Source organism: Buteo buteo, chromosome Z (assembly GCF_964188355.1).
Source record: "Buteo buteo chromosome Z, bButBut1.hap1.1, whole genome shotgun sequence".
NCBI lineage: Eukaryota > Metazoa > Chordata > Aves > Accipitriformes > Accipitridae > Buteo > Buteo buteo.
Window position 1 is genome coordinate 39,496,446 of NC_134204.1, and position 21,858 is coordinate 39,518,303.

A 21,858-nucleotide genomic window follows, 5' to 3' on the forward strand; every position below is an offset into this window, starting at 1 on the left:
GACTCTCCCACCAATTTTCTATCTGAGAAGCTGACAGGCAAGTTCCCATGTTCCACTTCTTGCTGTGGTTTACAACTTCAGTGATATTGTCAGCTATTTCCCTTTGTTCTCTGGTAAGTTTCACTGCCATAAAAATTTTCAGGATGTCCCCCAAGTATGCATTTCAGAGACCCTGGATAGCTTATTCTCTGAATATAACACCGTTTTAAAAGTTATTATTTCTTTTTGTCAGTAGCTTAGTTATTTTATGCTGTAGTTTCTCAAAGGAATACCATCTTGCCCCAGTGATTTACTGCAATGGAAGTTCCAGCTTTCCCCTGTTTCTGTCTGACAGGGCCATACCTTCTCCAACTATAAGGAGTAACCTCTGGATACGCATTTCCTCTTTCTCTGATGAAGTGGCATCCAGTGATAAGAAAACAGTTAGCTTAACTAACAGTTAGCTTAACTATCGCATTTATTCTTAGGTGCTCTAACAGGACAGTGCCCCTCCCGCCACCCTCACATCTCAAAACATCATACTTCTCCTCCAGTAAACTCTCAGTCCCACAGAAATATCCTATTATATGTTCAATTCCTGCCTAGCAGAAACTAGGCCATGCAGAGTGGGAAGAACCTGGTAGGAAGTGGAAACTTCTCCAAATTAAAGACTCCTGTCAGCGCTAGCAATTACTATTAAAAATAGAAGGGATGATAACAGTACTGAAGAAGATTATCCTTGATCGGTGTTGAAAAAGACTTGTGCCTGTCTGAACAAACTGCAAAGACATAGTCAGTGTCTTTGTAGTCTAACAATGGTTTGTTAAAAATAAACAATGGCTAAATTAATTGCTTGCAGTTACATTCTATTTTAAAAAAATATGCAATGGAGCCCAGCATCACAGCAGAGCTAGGTTACAGCTGCAGCAAGCTGTGCTTGTGTGCCCATGTGATTCCAGTTTCAGCTGACCACTATGAAGCTCTTCTGAAGTGGGGAGCAAAAAGAAATGGTCAGCAAGGAGAGCCTTGTGACTGAAGTCTATTAAAGTCAAAGTTAGTTATATTAACCACATCTTTGTGGTTTTTTTTGGTGTGGGTTTTTTTTTTGTATATTTATCTGCTCTAGTTTTTATGAACATTTTTCCATGCAGGCAAGATGAGGAAACTCATTAAACCAACTGGCACGTACAGTGAAATTGGTTAGGCACAAAGTCCGCTTGGTCATTCCAAAGACACTGTTTGTTGTTATTACAAGTTAAGTAAAACAGTTGCAGATAGCAATAGGGCTTCAGGGTTGACTTTGACCTCTTTCAGTTATGCGAACTGATTGTATACAGTTCATACAGTTGACAAACAGGTTATTTTGTCAATGTCAATGAAAGAGAAGAAACTTATTAGATAGAACACGATGATACAAAGATTGCTGAGTTCTGGGGATGGCATACAGGACTTAGCTCTCTCCTGACTCAAATTTTGGAAAGGATGTTAACCAGGGACCATCTTTCCCTTTGATTTTATTTCTTTGATATCAGTTCATTCTGAGCAAGCTGCACCCAATTGTGTAGGTCAGTTTCAAATAACAGTTGAACAGGTGAAGTTTCACATGTTACCTCATCTATAAAAATACTCTATTTTACTCTTAAGCACAGATGCCTCAGGATTCAGAGGTCATGATAAAGCAGTTGGGTTTTTTTACGAACTTTACTTGCTTTGAGGGATAGAAGTCAGAAGAAAATTGCCTTTTCCTTGTTACTAGAAAGCATGAGAAGCTGTAAATTCTCAATAGATAATTCCTTGGTAATGAAAAGTACAAGTATACTTGTTCAGGTGATGAGTGGCTCTGGAAGCTCTGTCTGCTTCATCTTCCAAAGAACCATAAGGTGCTAAATAACTATATTCCTAATCTCTCTGCTCTTTCTAGGAATGTGTTTAGAGTAAATGGAGAAAAATGGAGTGATTAAAAAAGACCTTTTGTTTACAAAATAGTTCTTGAGAGAGCTTTTAAACTTTGTGATGGCCCAAAGGAGAAAGAAGGCCTGAATTCCCCTTGTAACTCCTTGTCATGGATATCACACAAATAAAAATGTAATATTTCTTGCCCAGGCAATTACAAGGGGTGCTACTTGTGAAGAAAAAGCTAGGGGAGGAAAAGCATCAATCAGATATTGCTTGACAAAGTCTTTGAATAAAAGGACTTGTGTCAACAAATCTGAGCTACATTTATGGCCCTGTTAGAGATTACGCCAGTTCAATGGCCAAAGGTATCAATCTTAACCCACAACGAAGTTACTTATTAATCCAAACACAAACCTGTACGTGATAATACTTTATTACTTTCTCAATAACATGTGTGCGGCCAGCAACGTAAAAACCTCTTTCTGACATAGCAATGACTGAAACCATTAACTAGCCTTGAATTCCTTTTTTTCCCCTTCAACTTACAAAGGTAAATAAGATTAACAAAAGTAGCTACAGTTACAGTCACAAATACAGTCATATGAGGATATCGGTAATGACCCAAGTCAGTCCTGAAGTCAACCCATTCACATATTTTTAGTTATTCTCTCTGCTGAGATAGCGTACTTGCTAATACTTTACTGATCTCTCTCAATAAAATGTCATCAAACCACTACCACTAAAGATGTTGCAAATACACAGAGTTATTCAGTAGAGGCAGATGCAACCAGCCAGGAACAGCCCCTTCCCAATGGGTCTGCAAGTGAGGACTTTCTTCCACAGGTATAGAAATGACAATACTCTGAAAGTTGTACAAGACAAACAGTAAAGTCCATTTGCTTCCCTAAAGTGCTTTCTGGTTTAGACTGGCAATTGTGGGGCAGCTGTGAAGCAGTGTGGCTAGGCAACACAAGTGATTTATAAATAGGAGACTGCTATCTTCCTGAACAAAATTAGAGGCAACTGCTATAAGCATCTATCATCAGCTAAAAAACACCCCACTAATCTAGTTCCACCCAAAAGCTATGGTGGCACTAAAAACCTTCTATACAAATCTAGGAGGACAAAGGAAAAATTACATAAGCTACCCTACACAATATATAGTGGGCTTTTGCTTGACTAATATTATTCTCTTGAAATTTGGCCTCCCTCTTTTTAGTCTAACACAGAGCTGAATGTCTGTAGCAATAACAGCAGACTACCTAAAGATATATCAGTTGTTTTTTAGTTTCAATCAAAAATGCTGAAAAAATTTTTTAAAAGTGAGAACTGGCAGGACACAATCATGATCTACTGCCATTTATTGGAATCTGTCTATCACCTTATGCACATATTTATAGGATAGGCAGACTGAATAAACATACATATTAGAGGAGACAGAGAAGTACACATTTCAATAAACTGGGAAAAAGACCTGCCATGATCGCATGACCCAAAAAAATACAGCTTTCACAAACAACTGAAAAGAGCTACATTATGGATAAAAACTGTTTTGAAAGTGGACAATGAACAGGTAAAAAACCCCTTAGCTACATCAACCCAGTACTCTGATTAAACAGAAATGAAATAGATTTCTACTGTGAGAAGAGTTACTGCCTGAAAGGCATAGATCTCCAATAGCTCAGAAAGAGTAATATCGAACAATTTTTCCATTGGAAAAGAAAACTCAGTAGTACGGTTCTTTAATGAAAATAAGAGGAATTTTGGAAGTGAAGTTATTACTTAGTCTGTCATTAAAATACAAGAATTCAGGAAACTGAATAGCAAAGGTACTAGACTTTCTGACTGACATGCTCATATGATATATAGAATCATTCATAGAATCATTTAGGTTGGAAAAGACCTTCAAGATCATCGAGTCCAACCATCAACCACGCCCACTAAACCATGTCCTGAAGTACCCTGTCCACTTGCTTTTTGAATATCTCCAGGGATGGTGACTCAACCACTTCCCTGGGCAGCCCAGGTTTGATAACCCTCTCAGTAAAAAAAAATTTCCTAATATCTAACCTAAATCTCCCTTGCCTCAACTTGAGGCCATTTCCTCTTGTCCCATCTCCAGCTGCCTGACAGAAGAGACCAACACCCACCTCACTACAACCCCCTTTCAGGCAGTTGTAGAGAGTGATAAGGTCTCCTCTCAGCCTCCTCTTTTCTAGACTAAACAGCCCCAGTTCCCTCAGCCGCTCCTCATAAGACTTGTGCTCCAGGCCCCTCACCAACTTGGTTACCCTTCTCTGGACATGCTCCAGCACCTCCATGTCTTTCCTGTAGCGAGGGGCCCAAAACTGAACACAGTGCTCGAGGTGTAGCCTCACCAGAGCCGAGTACAGGGGGATGATCACCTCCCTGCTCCTGCTGGCCACAATGTTTCTTACAGGCTAGGATGCTGTTGGCCTTCTTGGCCACCTGGGCACACTGCTGGCTCATATTCAGCCGGCTGTCAACCAGCACGCCCAGATCTTTCTCTGCCGGGCAGCTTTCCAGCCACTCTTCCCCAAGCCTGTAGCACTTCATGGGGTTGCCATGACCAAAGTGCAGGACCCGGCACTTGGCCTTGTTGAGCTTCATACGATTGGCCTCAGCCCATCGATCCAGCCTGTCCAGATCTCTTTGTAGAGCCTCCCTACCCTCAAGCAGATCGGCCCTGCCTCCTAACTTGGTGTCGTCTTCAAACTTGCTGAGGGTGCACTCAATCCCCTCATCCAAATCATCAACAAAGATATTAAACAGAACAGGGCCCAACACCGAGCCCTGGGGAACACCACTTGTGACCCGCTGCCAACTGGATTTCACCCCATTCACCACAAGCCTCTGGGTTTGTCCAGCCAGCCAGTTTTTCACCTAGTGAAGAGTACACTTATACAAGCCATGAGACGCCAGTTTCTCAAGGAGGTCAGGCTGATAGGCCTGTAGTTCCCCGGATCCTCCCTCCAACCCTTCTTATAAATGGGAGTCACATTGGCAAGCCTCCAATCCTCTGGGACCTCCCTTGTTGACCAGGAACGCTGATAGATGATGGAGAGTGGTTTGGCAAGGACGTCTGCCAGTTCCCTCAGTACTCTTGGATGGATCCCATCAGGTCCCATAGATTTCTGAGTGTCCAGATGGTGTAGTAGGTCCCGAACTACTTCCTCCTGGATTAAGGGGGTTATGTTCTGCTCTTCATCCTTACTTTCCAGCTCAAGGGGTGGAGTACCCTGAGGATGACTGGACTCACTATTAAAGACTGAGGCAAAGAAGGCATTAAGTTCCTCGGCCTTCTCCTCATCTCTGGTTGCTACATTCTCTTCTGTATCCATTAAAGGAAAGATATTCTCCTTGGAATTCTTTTTACTGTTAACATATTTGTAAAAACATTTTTTGTTGTCCCTTACGATAGTGGCCAGATTTAGTTCTAGCTGAGCTTTTGCCTTTCTAATTTTCTCTCTGTATGATCTAACAAGATCCCTGTACTTGTCCCAAGTTGCCCGCCCTTTCCTCCAGAGAAGATAAACTCTCCTTTTTTTCTTGACTCCTAGCAAAAGCTCCCCGTTCAGCCAGGCCGGTTGTTTTCCTCGGCGGTTCGACTTGCAGGACATGGGAATAGTCTGGTCCTGAGCCATTAAGATTTCCTTCTTAAAGAATGTCCATCCCTCCTGGACCCCTTTGCCCTTCAAGACCGTCTCCCAAGGGACTCTCTCAACCAGTGCCTTGAAGACGCCAAAGTTTGCCCTCCGGAAGTCCATAGCGGTGGTTTTGCTGACCACCTTCCTTGCCTCACCAAGAATTGAAAATTCTATCATTTCATGGTCTCTAAGCCCAAGATGGCCTCCAACCATCACACCTCCCACCAGTCCTTCCCTGTTTGTAAACAACAGATCTAGCAAGGCTCCTCCCCTGGTTGGCTCACCCACCATCTGTGTCAGGAAGTTATCTTCCACACACTCTAGGAACCTCCTAGATTGTTTACTCACTGCTGTGTTGTATTTCCAGCAGATGTCTGGAAAGTTAAAGTCCCCCCTTCATATCCATGAAGATAAGGACTTCTGACTGAGTTCACTAACAGCAACTGTTTACTGTTAGTTGCAAATTACCTATGACATTTTTTTTGTTTTTCAATGTATGCAACAATGAATCACAAGCCAAAATGAAATGAATAAAAACTTAAAAATATTTTTAAAGCTGTGTTAGGACAATCTTGTTCATTCATCTGAAATACTAAACCAATGCTTTGGAAGTAACAAAATACCTGAAAAGAAAGTATCTACTTACAGGAAAATTATCTTACATATTGCTGCCAGAAAGGCATATTCTCCTCCCTATCTGAAGGAATTCAATGTATCAAGTTATAAAACCTTCTGAGTGTCTCACTGTCAGCAACATAGGTGACGTAGGGAGAAAACAACATGTAGGGATTTAGAACTACATCAACAGGATAGTAGAGAAAGACAGCAAGTCTTTTATCAGCCAAAATGGAGACATGTCAGCTGGAGTCATTGTCTAATAAATACAACTTTTCATTTCACTAGCGGATGAAAAATAGACATGAGCCTGCAAAGTGCACTTGCAGCCCACAAAACCAACCATATCCTGGGCTGCATCAAAAGAAGCATGGCCAGCATGTCAAAGGAGGTGATTCTCCCCCTCTACTCTGCTCTGGAGTACTGTGTTCAGCTCTGGAGTTCTCAGCACAGGAAAGACATGGACCTGTTGGAGCAGGTCCAGAGGAGGGCCACAAAAATGATCAGAGGGCTGGAACACCTCTCCTATGAGGATAGGCTCAGAGAGTTGGGGCTGTTCAGCCTGGAGAAGAGAAGACTCCAAGGGAGAACTTAGAGCGGCTTTTCAGTACCTGAAGGGGTCTTATAAGAAAGATGGGGACAGACTTTTTAGTAGGGCCTGTTGTGATAGGACAAGGGGTAATCATTTTAAACTAAAAGAGGGTAGATTCAGACTAGATATAAGGAAGACATTTTTTTACAATGAGCGTGGTTTAATTCTGGAACAGATGCCCCATCCCTGGAAACGTTCAAGGTCAGGATGGACAGGGCTCTGAGTAACCTGAGTTGAAGATGTCCCTGCGCATTGCAGGGGGGTTGGACTTCATGACATTTAGAGGTCCCGTCCAACACAAACTATTCTAAGATTCTATGATTTCCACTTTCCTAGGCAAAATGCATATATTTTTAAAAACACCATGAAAAGAAGAGTTTCACTCCAGGCTTTATTACTATCAGTCAAAAAAAAAAAAAAAATTTGGCTCAGAAAACATGCAACTCATGTCAGACAGGAAAGAGTAGAAACAATCCATCTATTTCAACAATGCAATTGTTCATTACTAAAAAGAGTGTAATTATAACATTGAATAGTCAGTGTTCGGGGATCTTTCCTCCTGTTTCAGGACACAAGACATTTACATCACACTGATGTTGGAAACAGTGAATGGGGAACATTGAAAACAAGTGGTTTCACTGCTCTCACAGATTGTGGCTAAGTTCTTTCCATTCTCATTGCTGAAAGTTTATCCTCTAATAAGTAATTCCCAAGACATTTTGCAATAGGAAGCATTCATGAATGAATGCATTAATAAATGTTTCCTATTGCAGGGCCCACAGGGAATTCTTTATAATACTTGTAAGGCGTTTACAGACCTTCATTAGTTACATAAAAAAACCAAAATTTGCTTTTTCTGAACATACTATTCTGCCCCTTTTCAAAATATCACAGCAGACACCTAAATGCTAGCATGAAACAGAGCCAATGACCCTGTATGTACTTACCATGTACCACATGCTTGGCCACTTGGGATCATTGAAATAAGTGGATTGGGTACCACCAGGTTTATAATCCCTCTTTATCCTTCTTTTAACCACCTGCTGTTGTATCCACTCCACCTGCCAACCAGGAAAACATATGGAAAGTGTTAGGGTTCCATGGAGATTATCAAGAAATGTGTGAAATCTTGGGAAGTTTCCCATTACAATAGTCCAAGACATATTTCATGTTAAAGAGTTCATTTTGGCAGTGGGAATGCACAGCTCACCTTGACATACTGTTCACTAAGGAATATGTCCAATTTAGTGTTACAAATCTCTCTGAACAACTACTTAAAACCCCTGCTAGAAGGACTTCATTGGCTATCATCCTTTGAATGCTATTATTTTATTATTTTTCATTATTAGACTAGTGCCTCTTTTGAATTTATAAAACCAATTACTTTTACAAAATATAACAGCATATTACAATGAGAAATTAACTAAATTTCTGACGGGGGTGGTGGTTTGGTTTCTTTTTCTTAATTTTTATTTAAGTCTGTTCCTGAAAGTAAAAACATTCAGAAAAATATTCAAACATTTTGCTTAACCAATATCTAAATAACCTTCACCACTTAGAGTGAAAAAAACAAAATTATTTTTAGCAAAGTGACTCTTTGTCAAGATTCTTTCAGCCAGGTACTCTGCAACTTTGTTTTATACTAAGTTCTCCCCCAGGAGAAACAGCTGGGTACTGAGCAACAGGTCAAATTACAACAACAACAACAACAACAAAAGAGCTTGAAACAGGAAAATAAATATAAGGGTTAAAAATCTAATTCTGTTGTCTGTCTGACACCTCTTCAAAGATTCATGACACATCCAGAAAGGGCGATGCCAAAAGTGACATCAACCCTAGAGCAGGCAGGACTCTGCAGTTATTTCTGCATTAGCTATTCTAAATGGGACCTAGTTTCTATAAATGAAAATAATATAAACTATCCACAGAGAAACCCAAGTTATATTTACACACACCTAGCTTCCTGGCAGCTCATATTTCTGCTGAATTGTTTCATGGGATATAACTATAAAAATTCAATTCACCTCTCTCCAAGCAAGACAGCCATTTCCTACCAGCAGCCAACTCTGCACCTTTTATTTGTGCTGTTTATGAATATCTCTGTATGCACACAAACACAGAAATATATAAAAGAAGTTTACTTTCAGCTCATGTATTTCTTTGTTACTTGTCAGAGATGGTATTAATGTTTTCCCTTAGCAGGCTGATCTCTTTACTGTGCATCCACAACTCAGCTCCAAATCCTTAGACAGACATAGATCCATTGATATTAACAGAAATTTTGCTTGTGATCCTTACCCTGCATACCTCTACCACCTCTACCATACCATACCACTCTGGCCTCTACTTCTTGGTCAGATGAAGATACAGGAAGACACCCCTGAATTCAGCAGGAGCGGATTCCTAGGACATTCCTTATAGAGGTTGGCATGGCTTCATGGTTTTCTTTATAAAAAAGAAATGAATTCTTCCCCTTCCCAAGAATTAACTTCAGGGTCAAAAGTATTCTTCTAAAGGAGAAATCATGCAGTTTAGAATACAGACTATCAGGTAGTGTTCACACTGAAACCCATTTCTCTGTTAAGTCTTCTAGGAACAATCAATCATAGATCCCTTTCCACTTCTAAGAGAACTGAGAAATTTGACCTGTGCCTTTCTCTCCTGGTTACTGTGCTCCTCTTTAAACTGAGGCTGAAATGCATCTTGGTGGACACCCTCTCGAGAAGCCGAGAGCAAACTGCCTCCTTCAGATCTTACAGGATCCAGAGGTCCCTTCAGCAGGAGGAGACAGCTAATCAATCTTAGGCGCCATTTGATGTAACAAAGTCTGGAGGCCTGTAAGATGCACGTAGCACATCTGGGCAAAGGCCAAAGGAGGGTGAGCCAAAGGACTCTGGTATGCGCTAAGCCTTATGGCTGCTTTAAAGTAGGATCAACAACCCTCTTAACTAGATATCTCCTCCACAAAAAAGGCTGATTTATAACTGACTTATAATGAAACTTACTTCCTTGTCACTTGCTGCTAATATATGCTTTCTTTTCCAGACCCTCACAACAGAAACTTGTTTTTCTTCAAAGTTTCTTTCCTTGCAGGTAGCCCAGACCTCCCAACACATCTGAAGCCAACTGAGAGGCATCCTATGTCCCATTTGATCTCTGACTCCGCAGCTGCCTGGATTGCCATAGATCATGGACCTCTCTTCTATTACTAGTATTTTTCAAACAATAACAAAAAAGCTTCAACAGTTCTGAATAAGCAACCATGGTTTTCAGGGCTTTATACAGAACGACCTTACAAGCCTTATTACGAGATCTGGGTCTCAGTGCTAGACACATTTTCAGCTGAGTGAGGGGTCTCAGGTTTCTATGCTGTAAACCCATTCACATCTTGAGTCTGCAAGGAGGAGTTACAAATGCCTACCACCAACACAATCTGAGGATGTGATAGTGTTCAATCTGAGGATGTGATAGTGTTGTAAAAGTGTCCACAAAGAAAAAAAACAATGAGATAGACTTGGCAGAAGAGGATTAAACTTTCTACCACTGCTACCTCTGATTTAGATGCATGAACATTAATGGAAGAAGGTAGTCACCAACACTACTATTGCCTAGGGGAGCTGTAAATCAGAGACCCAGGGCATCTAGTTTGGCATTAGGGGCTCCTGTGCATCAAGGCTCCTATAAGAACTACCATTAGTAACTGTGAGAAGTTTTTGAAAAAACACTTTCTTTTGTAAATGGAGCCAGAAGAGTGTAAAATATTCCAGGAGCCTGCGCAACACACAAGTTCAAGCAGAACTTCAACAACCTAATACCATTTCTATATAGATAAATGAAAGGGGTTTTCTTGACAAGACATATTGCAAAACTCTTTACTATTCACTGTGAAAATATGTTGTCTCCATTTATTTACTGCCTATTCAGCTGCAAATATCTGCTGACCATTAAAGAGATTGAAACATAAAGGCAGCATAGTTCTTCTGGAGACTGATACATGCATATATTGATGACTCAATAAAATGCCCAATTAATTCCTTTTCTCTGTTTCCTTTACTCCAGACAACATTATTGAGAACATGCATCAGACAGTTATTTAGTCCAAACAATCATAAACACTGTGTCACTGTACAATTCCAGTTTATTGGAACAATAATCTGACACATAAAGAATTTTGTATATATGTGGGTATTTGTGTATACGCATATATTTGTACAAGAGCTGATACCATTTGAGTTAATCTGCGAGCCTGTAGTATAGTAGATGGTTAGATTTTAGTGAGGTATGGATAAATATTTTTGTGTATTTTATCTAATGCCTTTTAACAAAAAAGTAAGTGACTGTACTTCAGATTGTCTATCTGTTGCAGGGCCTGCCCCTATTACATGCTAGATGTTGTCCATAATTCCTATTTCCTCAGCTCCTAGCAAAGTTAGGGAAAACATATGAAAGAGTAATTTTGCAGAAAGGCTGTGCAGACTGCATGATCAAATCCAAAGCCAGAAAAAGAAACATAATTTCTTGTCTTCCCATAAGACCTAATGACAATTTTATGTATGCATAAAATTACTGTAAGTAAAATAGCCATTTGATTTCATACAAATTCAGGGAAGGGTAAATGGCATGTTTGCCTGAGTATGTGTATAGAAAGATACTGCAGGTAGCTCTCTAATGATGAAATGGAATGGAATAGCACAGAACAGAACAGAACATTTCAGTTGGAAGAAACCTACAACAACCATCTAGTCCAACTGCCTGACCAATTCAGGGCTGACCAAGTTAAAGCATAGTATTAAGGGCATTGTCCAAATGCCTCTTAAACCCTGACAGGCATGGGGCATTGACCACCTCTCTAGGAAGCCTGTTCCAGTGTTTGACCACCCTCTCGGTAAAGAAATGCTTCCTAATGTCCAGTCTAAACTTCCCCTGGTGCAGCTGTGAACCAGTCCCATGCGTCCTATCACTGGATCCCAGTCCAGATTCCATGTCCCCTCCTCAGGAAGCTGCAGAGAGCAATGAGGTCACCCCTCAGCCTCCTTTTCTCCAAACTAGACAAACCCAGTGTAAAATATGAGGACTCACTTTGTGCACTACAGATATCCACATCAGTGAAAGGAAGAAGTTAAAATTACCATTCCCAGTCAGTGACTGCACTGCTACGAGGGAGACAGTGCAGGATACTAGACGGAGTAACCTAAAACATCACAACATGCCTGATCACAGCCCTGATTATAGCCTTGTCTGGAAGATTTTTAGCAAACACCTTATGCTGAGATCTGTTTATTAATTGTCTTTATTTTGAGGATGTACTGATACAGCCATCTAGAATATAATTTAAAAAATCACAGGAAGACAGTTTTCTCATCTGAGAAGTCAGTGCATAAAATCTGATTTACAGAAAATATCACTGCTATATAAATAGAATAGCTTACTCCACTGAACCATAGGGTTTGGGGTTTTTCTCTAATAAGTGAACAAAAAAAATTGCCAGTTTAAATGACATTGTTACATACAATCACTGAGTTACATTAATGAACACGAGGTCAAGACTCGGCAGTTACTTTAGTATTCTGACATATATTTCCCTTGATTATTTTATGGGTAGTCATCCACACGTCACTGTCAAATGCCTGCTGTATCTTGGATTTGTTTGATTCTGTATTAAAAAAGCTCATTTGTATAAAAATATTTTCTTTTAAAAAGTGTCCACACTTTCTAACCCAAAGGTCTTGAAGGAAAATCTCTGGTGTAATTGATTATACAGATTCCCATTTCTTGCCAAAAGGAGACTCTATGCAAACAATGAGGTGCATTTTAACATTTCCATAAAGTCACACTTACTGAGGGGGAACAGTGCACATTTTCCCATTGACTTCAGCTTTGAAAGTTCCATTTCCTGAATGTCTAGAAATCAAAGCCAAGCCAGATTGGAGACCAAACTATTTTAAAAAAATCACCATTTCCAGTCTCCTCACTTCAGCACTCACAGGGTTGTTCTGTGCACTATGCAGCTCTTCTTCACAGACCTGCATGGAACAGTGCTATGGCATAAAAGCTCCTCTGAGCTAATTCAAACATACCACTCTTTTATTCTCTTTAAGTGCTAAAAATTATAATGAAAACTTATCTCTGTGTGAAACAAAACTACTTTCTGCCATTTTCACTCTCATTGATTCAATAGAATTCTTGGGAAAGGAGCCCCATGTAAGTATGCTGCAGTAAGACCTCCTCCAGTGCAATAAACTGTGAAAAAAAAGCTTGAAAAATGGAAAAAGAATTAAGATGCTGAAAAAAAAAATCCACCAATTTATCAAAGCAGTGTGATTTTTAACATACAAACACCAGACACTCTTGTGAAAAAGTACTTTTTCAAATAGATCATGAGAGGGTCTGCTTGAATAGATATTTTCAAATTGATTAAAAATGTGACAAGTCCAGTATGTAAAAATGCCATTACTATAAAGCAGAAGTTACAGGCAAGCTGAAGGTACAATCTTTCCATTTTGAGGAAAACATGCACGGGGAAAAACCCCACCCTAACCCTGAAGTAGGTTATACATTTCATACCAGAATCTATGATTTTTATGTTGCAGAATTAAACATGAAGTTGTGGGGTCTTCAGTCTGTGAAGATGAGTTGGTGAAGGTGGCACTCCCAAATGTAATCATGGCTTTATCCCTTGTACTGCCATCATTTACCTCAATCTGTCCTACACCTGTAAGAATAAATTAGAAATTCCTGCTAAGATAACAAGAAAGCAGGTGCCCCAGGGACTCTACAGATTAAAGAGAAAAAGAAAGAGAAAACTCAGATAGGGGTCATGGAAGTATCACCAAGCAAGCAGTGAATGTGTATGGAGCTAGGACAGATCTGCAAAAGGGGCAACACTCATCATGTGGAAAGCTGGCACTGGACAGCATTGCAGCACTTTTACTTGGAGTTTGTCTACAGAGAAATTGCTCTGGGCAAGCATCCGTCCTCTCTGTGGGGATGGTCTCACGCTGCATCTGGCACATTTTATTTGTCACTTGCCTAAAGATCCTCAACACACACATACATGTGAGTTCTGATAGACCCAGCTGGAAAAGGACAGGAGTAAGGCTGGCACTCTCAGATAGAACATGAGACTGTGCTTGGCCCAGAAAGGCCATAGGAGGAAAATTGTTACAGTTCCTAGTCTAGAGGGAAGGGATGCCATCCAGAGGGACCTTGACAGGCTTGAGAGGTGGCCCTGTGCAAACATCATGAAGTTCCCCCTCTACTCCACTCTTATGAGACCCCACCTGGAGTACTGTGTCCAGCTCTGGGGCACCCAGTGTGAGAAAGACATGGACCTGCTTGAGTGGGGCCAGAGGAGGGCCATGAAGATGATCAGGTGTCGGGAGCACCTCCACTATGAGGACAGGCTGAGACAGTTGGGGTTGTTCAGCCTGGAGAAGAGAAGGTTCCGGGGAGACCTTATAGTGACCCTCCAGTATCTAAAGGGGGCCTACAAGAAATCTGGAGAGGGACTTTTTACAAGGGCATGTAGTGATAGGACAAGGGGTGATGGCTTTAAACTGAAAGAGGGTAGATTTAGATTAGACGTAAGGAAGAAGTTCTTTACTGTGAGGGTGGTGAGGCACTGGAACAGGTTGCCCAGAGAGGGTGTGGATGCCCCATCCCTGGAAGTGTTCAAGGCCAGGTTGGATGAGGCTTTCAGCAATGTGGTCTAGTGGAAGGTGGCCCTGCCCATGGAAGGGGTGTCGGAACTAGATGATCTTTAAGGTCCTTTCCAACCCAAACCATTCTGTGATTCTGTGATTCTAAAACCTTAGTTGTCCCATCATGAAATTTTCTGTGATACAAGCTCTACTTAAGTACATCATTTGACAACACTCTCTTTTTGCATGTCACATTGTAATGAAAACAAAAAGTCAATAAATTTTAGATTAAAGTGTGTAGGAGGATATACCAATACCCAAGGGCCATATCCTGGTTACTGAACAACTGAGACCCAAGCCATTACTCAGGAATGGAGAAGGGGGTGACTAAGACTGTTGGCACACCTCCTGCTGTCCAAGTGCAGAGTCACAAAAGTGAGACCCCCAAAAGTTGGACTATTCAGCTTAAGAAGAATTTTGTGGGGTTTTAAAATTATAATTAAGCACCAGGCTATTTTCTTAACCCATCAGTATTCTCTGACTCACAGTAGCAGCAGCCAGTTTGTACCATAAAAACAGATGAAGACAGTTGGGTAAAGTAGCTGTTGACATAGGTCAAAAGCATGGAAAATTATTGCAGATACCATTTCACAAACTGTAGCTGTCTAAAGCTGGATAAAAAGTCAATGAATCCAGCAATGCTAGTGATGCATTCTTGCTGACTGACAAAGTGCTTCTTCAGCAAGGGTCAATGACAATCCACAATCAAAGCAGTTGTCATAACTATGCTACACATTCTGAAAAATGCAAGATAAAAAAACAGATGTTAGGACAGACTGGGGAGAGAAAAGAAAACCAGAGGAGGAAAGAAGGTGGAAGAGAATGCTTGAAATTAACACTTAAGCCCAAAGAAACACATCTTGCACAACAGCAGGGCAAGCCACCACGGTCTCACCCATGGAACAAAGCTGAAATTCAATGCACATTTTTCCACCTTGTAGCCACAGAAAAGCCAGTCAGTCCTGATATGAATTCAGCAGTTTCCACCTACTTTGCTACATAGGAGTAATCCATTGTAGCACTATAGCCATACTTCCACAAGGTACAATGATCTACAGCTGTTCATTTTAACATATCTGAAACACCCTTTGCCTTTCCTCTACACCCTTCCCACCCCCAGAGCTCTTCACAAATATCAATACCTATCACCCTACAACTGCGCATGGCAGCAAAGTCTTCTTCCTGCTTTGGGAGCAAGACTGTAGAGGAGTAAGTTGGGAAAAGAGCACAGCCCAGCTAACAGTGGAGATACATAGTCTCTGTCCCAAGGCTGTTTATTAGCAGGCATAGCTGCTAGGAAGGACAAGCATCACACTGAAATTCTGGAGAAGGTCAGTGTGTCTGCTGCTAGCCAGGACTCATGTCCCACTGGAAAGGCAGGGAACAATGAAAGGCAAAAAGACCCACATTTTCTCTCCTTGGGAAAGTCTCAGCAGGTTTTCTATTCATAGGTGTGACTGTATCAACTGCTGAGTGAATGTGGCCATGGCCTCTGCCCAACACCCCCTCTTGCATGCTGTACTACAGCAGACCACAGAGCAGTTCAAAATTACAGGATGAAAGTCACACAGCAGATTTGTGGCAGCACTGAGAACAAGTTCCAGAGAACCTGGGCTCCTGCCTTGTGGCTTCCAGCAGCACTAGCCCCAGCTGTCGTAGGCAAAGTGTGTCTCAAGCAGTTGGGGATTTTTCCCTTTCTCAGGTCTGAAGTGCGCTAACAGCTCAGACGCTCTGGTTCAGTTTCTGAAGTAATTCAGCCTTGGAAAAGTGAGGAAAAATCTTTACTGCACCAGCTTAAAAGCAACTCTTCTGTTTATACAAGGTATTTTATCATTTATAGACACAGGTCACACAACTCACCTCATAACAACTCAAGAGCTACAAGGCAACACAGTTTTAAAAAAGACCTCTAATTGATAGGTCTGCTTGGTACAGTACCTAAAGCTCTGCTTACACCATTGCACACAATGTTAGTATAACTAGTCTTGGGACAGTGTAATCATCTAGAATTTCAATACACCATGAGGATTAGTATTAATATCACTCTGAACACACACCGGTATGTCACAACTCCATCTAACTTAGGCCTAAAATTGCATCTTCTTAATAAACTTAAAGGCTGATGCTAAGTCCAGTATCCACTAAGGGATAAAACTTTAAGCTCTCCAAACTTAATTAGCTTTGGAGTCTAACATCTGGCAGTTGAAATATCTTGGGTTTTAAGTTTATACTACTATAGCAATGATGTTCCATATTTTAAAAAAAAAAAAACTGTAGAAATTTCTGACAATTTTTTTCTTTCCTTGGGCTAGTCCTACAACTCTTACAAATCATTTAAGTCCTTCAGTAATCTGCACGTGCTAATTTAAGATGGCCTTAAATCCTTTACTAAGTGACTTCTTAGGAAGACAAATCTCTCCCACGGGGTCAAATTCAAATGTCAAAAATACCAGTGTAATTCTAAAGGTGTTGATTCAGTCAAGGGTTTGCCATGGCTTCTATTGCCATAGATATCCACACCAGTTCAGCAAATCCACTGAGAATTAGCGAGACAGTAAAAGTATTCCATAATTAAGTGATACTTAACATCCAATGGTGGTATACTGGTCTTGCCAAAGCAAATACTTCTCCTGAACAGTCTCTTCACTGACTAAAAACCCCTTGGAATTGTCCTCATACAATACTCTTGCTCTCTACAAAGGAAGAAACTATCACCTACTACTCAGTGTATTTCCAGCACTTTTGCTTAATGATGGTTTGCCAACAAGGAAATTTTTGATGTAAATCTGCCATGGAAAAATTCAGTCACAAAGCATATACTAAATATCAAGTCAAGCAGTTTTCTGATCAGAGTACTTTAAACCAAGGGAAAAGTTGATCCCATCTGGGTCTTTTTTGATTGTGCCTCTATCACTACTCTTTAGTATATCCCCAATCATAAGAAAAAGATGAAGTATTTTTTTCCAAACCTACCCTGTTTAAATCATATACTTAGAAGTAGGTATTTAAAATTCAGAATTGAGCCGAAAGTGCTTATATCAAGCATCAGTTTTAGAGTTTTGAAATAATAAAAATAATTGGGTTTTGCTCTTTATGGGTATCAGTGGCATATTTTACACCACCCCATTTCACTGGTTCTTTGGCATTTCACATGTCTTTGTAGCACAACTTGATAAATACTCCTATTTCTTTCAGGGCCAGCATGTTTGTCTCTGATCTATCCCTTCAAATCAAGACACGGGAATCATTAGCGTTGTCTCATCTTGCACAAGCTGTAGTGGAAACAAACAAACAAACAAAGTCATCCTGTGTCCTTTTGAGTCATTGCTGGCTTAACCTCTTTTCCTCAGCCTGTGACCCAAGCTCCAGCATACCTTTTTGTGTCCTGAACTCCAGTCTTGCAGCTGTCAGTGAAGTTTGCTGCTATTAAAATATTGATTGCTGCAGCTCTTAAACATCATTATCATCACCATCTGAAATACTATGCAAAGAGCAACCTGTGCAAGACACATACGGCCAGCTTGAGGAAACATTGCAGTCCAACCCCCAGGTAAATGAAAAATGACTGAAGTTTATTTTCCTACATTCAGTAGTCTGAAGAAAAGCAAATGTTTTTTCAACTGAAGTACTATTCCCACACCTCACAAATTGCTGGCACAGCTTCCAGCGAGGCAGTATCTCTCAATTTCTGCAAGTTGAACCACATAAAAGCTTGGTTAAAGAACCTGCTGGTTACTGCTTTTATTTATTTTAAAGCCCTGGCTAAAACAAGGGCAACACGTCAGCTTTGCAACTCCTGGATGGTCCCTGTGCACATTCTGACATTAGAATGTGCCAAGAAGAGTCACTTAGTTATGGATTCATTTCTCCATGCTCATAATTCATAACACTTGTCATTATAAACTGAGAAAAAGAAAATAAAAAACATTATTTCCATGGCTATCATTTATGGGATAGACTTTTCAGTTGCATATACCAAAGCTTTTCAGTCTCCAATCAGGCCTCTTACATGAGGTTGCAGTGTGGTCTCTACAGTCTTGCCAAAATTTCTATTATCTATGTTTATGCCATTCGATAGCAATCTTTATAAGCTATTTCTACTTTGTCTTCTGTTGGGATAAAAGGACTTTAAAATGGCCTAATATAAACGTGATTCTTTATGTGATTACTGGCTAGGAATACTCTGTACCAACAAAGCCTTTTTTCTTCTGACCAAGACAATCTTCAAATATGCAAACATGTATCATCTGAAGTATACAAACATAAGCTTTGTTTGATATAATCTGGGATGTGCTACAGAAGATGTCTGCTTTTGCCAGGGAAGACATTTCAGGGGCTTCAAAAACTATAACAGCTTTCATAAACTTTCCTATTAGCAATATTATTATATCTCTTATCATCTGTCCAGTTCTTTTACCTGCCGATAGGAGGGACTGAAAGACAAAACTGGATTCTGGTAGATTAATAACTGTCATGGTTTATCCTCAGCCGCCAACTAAGCACCATGCAGCTGCTCACTCACTCCTCCCGCCCCGCCCAGTGGTATGGGGAAGAGAATAGAAAACAAGTGAAACTCATGGGTTGAGATAAGAACAGTATAATAATTGAAATAAAACATTAACCAAAATAATAATGATGATAATGATAATGATGATAATAATAATAATAATGTAATGAAAAGGAATATATAACCAAAAAAGCATGAAATATAACCCAAGAAAGACAAGTGATGTCCAATGCAATTGCTCACCACCCACTGACGGATGCTCAGCCAGTCTCTGAGCAGTGATCCACCACTCCTGGTCAACTCCCCCCAGTTTATATACTGGGCATGACATCACATGGTATGGAATATTCCTTTGGCCAGTTTGGGTCAGCTGTCCTGGCTGTGTCCCCTCCCAGCTTCTTGTGCCCCTCCAACCTTCTTGGTGCCTGGGCATGAGAAGCTGAAAAATCCTTGACTTAGTCTAAACACTACTTAGCAACAACTGAAAACATCAGTGTGTTCTTGACATTATTCTCATACAAAATCCAAACCACAACACTGTACCAGCTACTAGGAAGAAAATTAAGTCTATCCCAACTGAAACCAGGACACCACCACACATATTATCATCAGTCAACAGCTTAAAACCACCTGACTGCATTTCCAATATTTGCCAGGACAGTGTGAAAGTCAAAAGAGATGGTAAGAAATCTCAGTCTCTCACAAAGGTGGCAGTATTAAATTACCTAAATGACTTCTTCAGACTACCTCATCGAAGTGTATCTGGGCTCATAAAATGACAAGCAAGTTTACCACACATCTGCACTGAGCAGAGTTGCAACTCTCACTGCTAGTTTTCTACATCCAAGGCAAGGAAAGCATGTTGACACAGCAAGGACCCAAGAAAGAAGCCCAAAAACGATGAAAAGAAGAGAAAAACAGATCTACAAGGAAGTGCTTCTAGGAGGTGTTCCTAGCTGAGGAAAGGGGATTTTATGGGCATTTAGGTCACAGTGTCCAAACACATATGGTTGTCATCAAACTGCTATAGAAGTGTATTCTTCAGACTCACAGTTACAGCAATGTGAAATGGCTAGAAGTTGAAGCTAGATAACCTTAGATAAAGCAAAAATAGAACATCTTAAAAAGTTCTAGAAACTCTCCATTGCTCACAGTGTTTTAATTAAAACTGAAGATTTCTAAAAGCTAAACTCTGTTTCAAATAGAAATTAATTCTGGTGAGCCATATGACATCTGGTCAAAGATGGTTTGACTGGATGACCACAGTGTTTCCTTTTGGTCTTACAGACTACGAGTCTATTGGCAACTGCATTTTGGAGAAATAGTTTCTTAGGAACACCCTGGAAAACAGAAAACTGTTTAGAATTCATAACTTCTGGTTTTATTATACAAGAACTCAAAGTGGTTACAACAGCTACTGATGAAACAGTGGATCAAGTCTCAGTTTGGCAAACATACTTCAAAAGAAATTTTTAATTTGGGTCCTTTATAAAAGAAAAGAAAACCCAATATTCTGGCCTTTATATTTATTTAGAACTTCAGCATCAATGGGAGTGACAGCATTTACTCCCCTTCAAAAAAGGAGAAAAAATAATGTCAAACAATAATCTAGGTTAAACACAGCTTATGCAAACAACAGTCAACACACAAATGGATAGGACTGCTTTAAGTGGATTATATGGAAAGGATTTAGAATGAGTTTTTTATTTTACTAAAATGTTGTTTGTATTCATAAAATGCTCTGTGCAACACCAAGAGAAATACATTGTCACAGAATAAAATACATGGTACTTCTGTGCATTTGCCATTTGCAGAAGTTTTTATTCAACTGTCAGCATTGTCCCCATTTCACAGGTAGGGATTCAGAAGGATGAAGTAGCAAAGTTGTATGACAAAGGCCACACACATTCAAGCAGCACAGCTCTGAACAGGACGTAGCTGCTTGGCACCTCCTCTGAGCTGTTAAAACTTAGAGCTTGCAGAACAGTGAGGATCTGCTAGAGTGAAGCAGATCAGCCAAGGAAAATGAGCAGCTTTCCAGTGACACTGACTTTTTAAAATGATCCTAAAAGAAAGGAGGTTGTTACACACAAAAGTTGGGCAGGGGGGAGATTCCTTTGCTTTGTTTTGGGGAGGGATGTCTTTCCCGTTCCCTGTCCCTGCCTTTACTTACCTGTTAATAATGCTATACATGACAAATTATCTATGTGTATCATGATTTCTTGCTGTTGACCATTTAGAATAGCTGGGTGAGATAACAACCACTAGAACTAAACAAGATTGTCTTGCCTGTCATAAGCAGGCAGACAGATGCATAAAAATGTTGACGCATTACATCAGGGACATACACTGTTGCCAGAAAGTTTTCCAAATGCTGGAGGTGTGTGGGGGGGGGGGGGGGGGGGGTGTGGTGGTGTAGATCTTTAATCCATTTTCTGTGAATATCCTGCACTATAACCAATATCATCAGTATCAGATGAAGCTGGATCCCCTCAGGAAATGGTGTATAGAAGCTGTTTTGTCACATTCCTAGACAGTCTGCTCTGAGATGCTCCTTTCCAAAATGTGATTTCTTTCAGTCTCTCTCTCTCTCCCCCCTGATATTCTGCCATTTGGCCCTGAAGGATCAGCTTCTTCCAGAACAGTGCATCTTTCTCTAGTTCAAAACTAGGATATCTCCACTTCCTCCTCTTCTAACTCTTTCTGATATCCAACAGTTTTATAGCCCAGTAGCCAAAACAGCAATTTGCTATCTCTCTGCCACTAGCAATGCAAACTGACTCTAACAACAGCAAAAGCACATTTAGTATAATGCGAAACCATTGCAGCTGTCAAGAGCTGCTGTCTTCCCTGGCAAGCTCTTAGAACACAGATTAGAAAAGAAAGGACTAATTCTCCTTA

The 21,858-nt window shown here is 40.4% G+C and overlaps 1 protein-coding gene across 2 annotated transcripts in view; it reads right to left on the reverse strand.

Moving 5' to 3' along the window:
* Positions 1 to 21,858, reverse strand: part of PCSK5 (proprotein convertase subtilisin/kexin type 5) — a 256,481-nt gene that overhangs the window by 200,280 nt on the left and 34,343 nt on the right. For both annotated transcript variants that reach the window (XM_075021033.1, XM_075021034.1), the window contains exon 3: positions 7,698 to 7,811. In XM_075021033.1, coding sequence (XP_074877134.1) covers positions 7,698 to 7,811 — 114 coding nt within the window. The remainder of the gene's footprint in view (positions 1 to 7,697; positions 7,812 to 21,858) is intronic.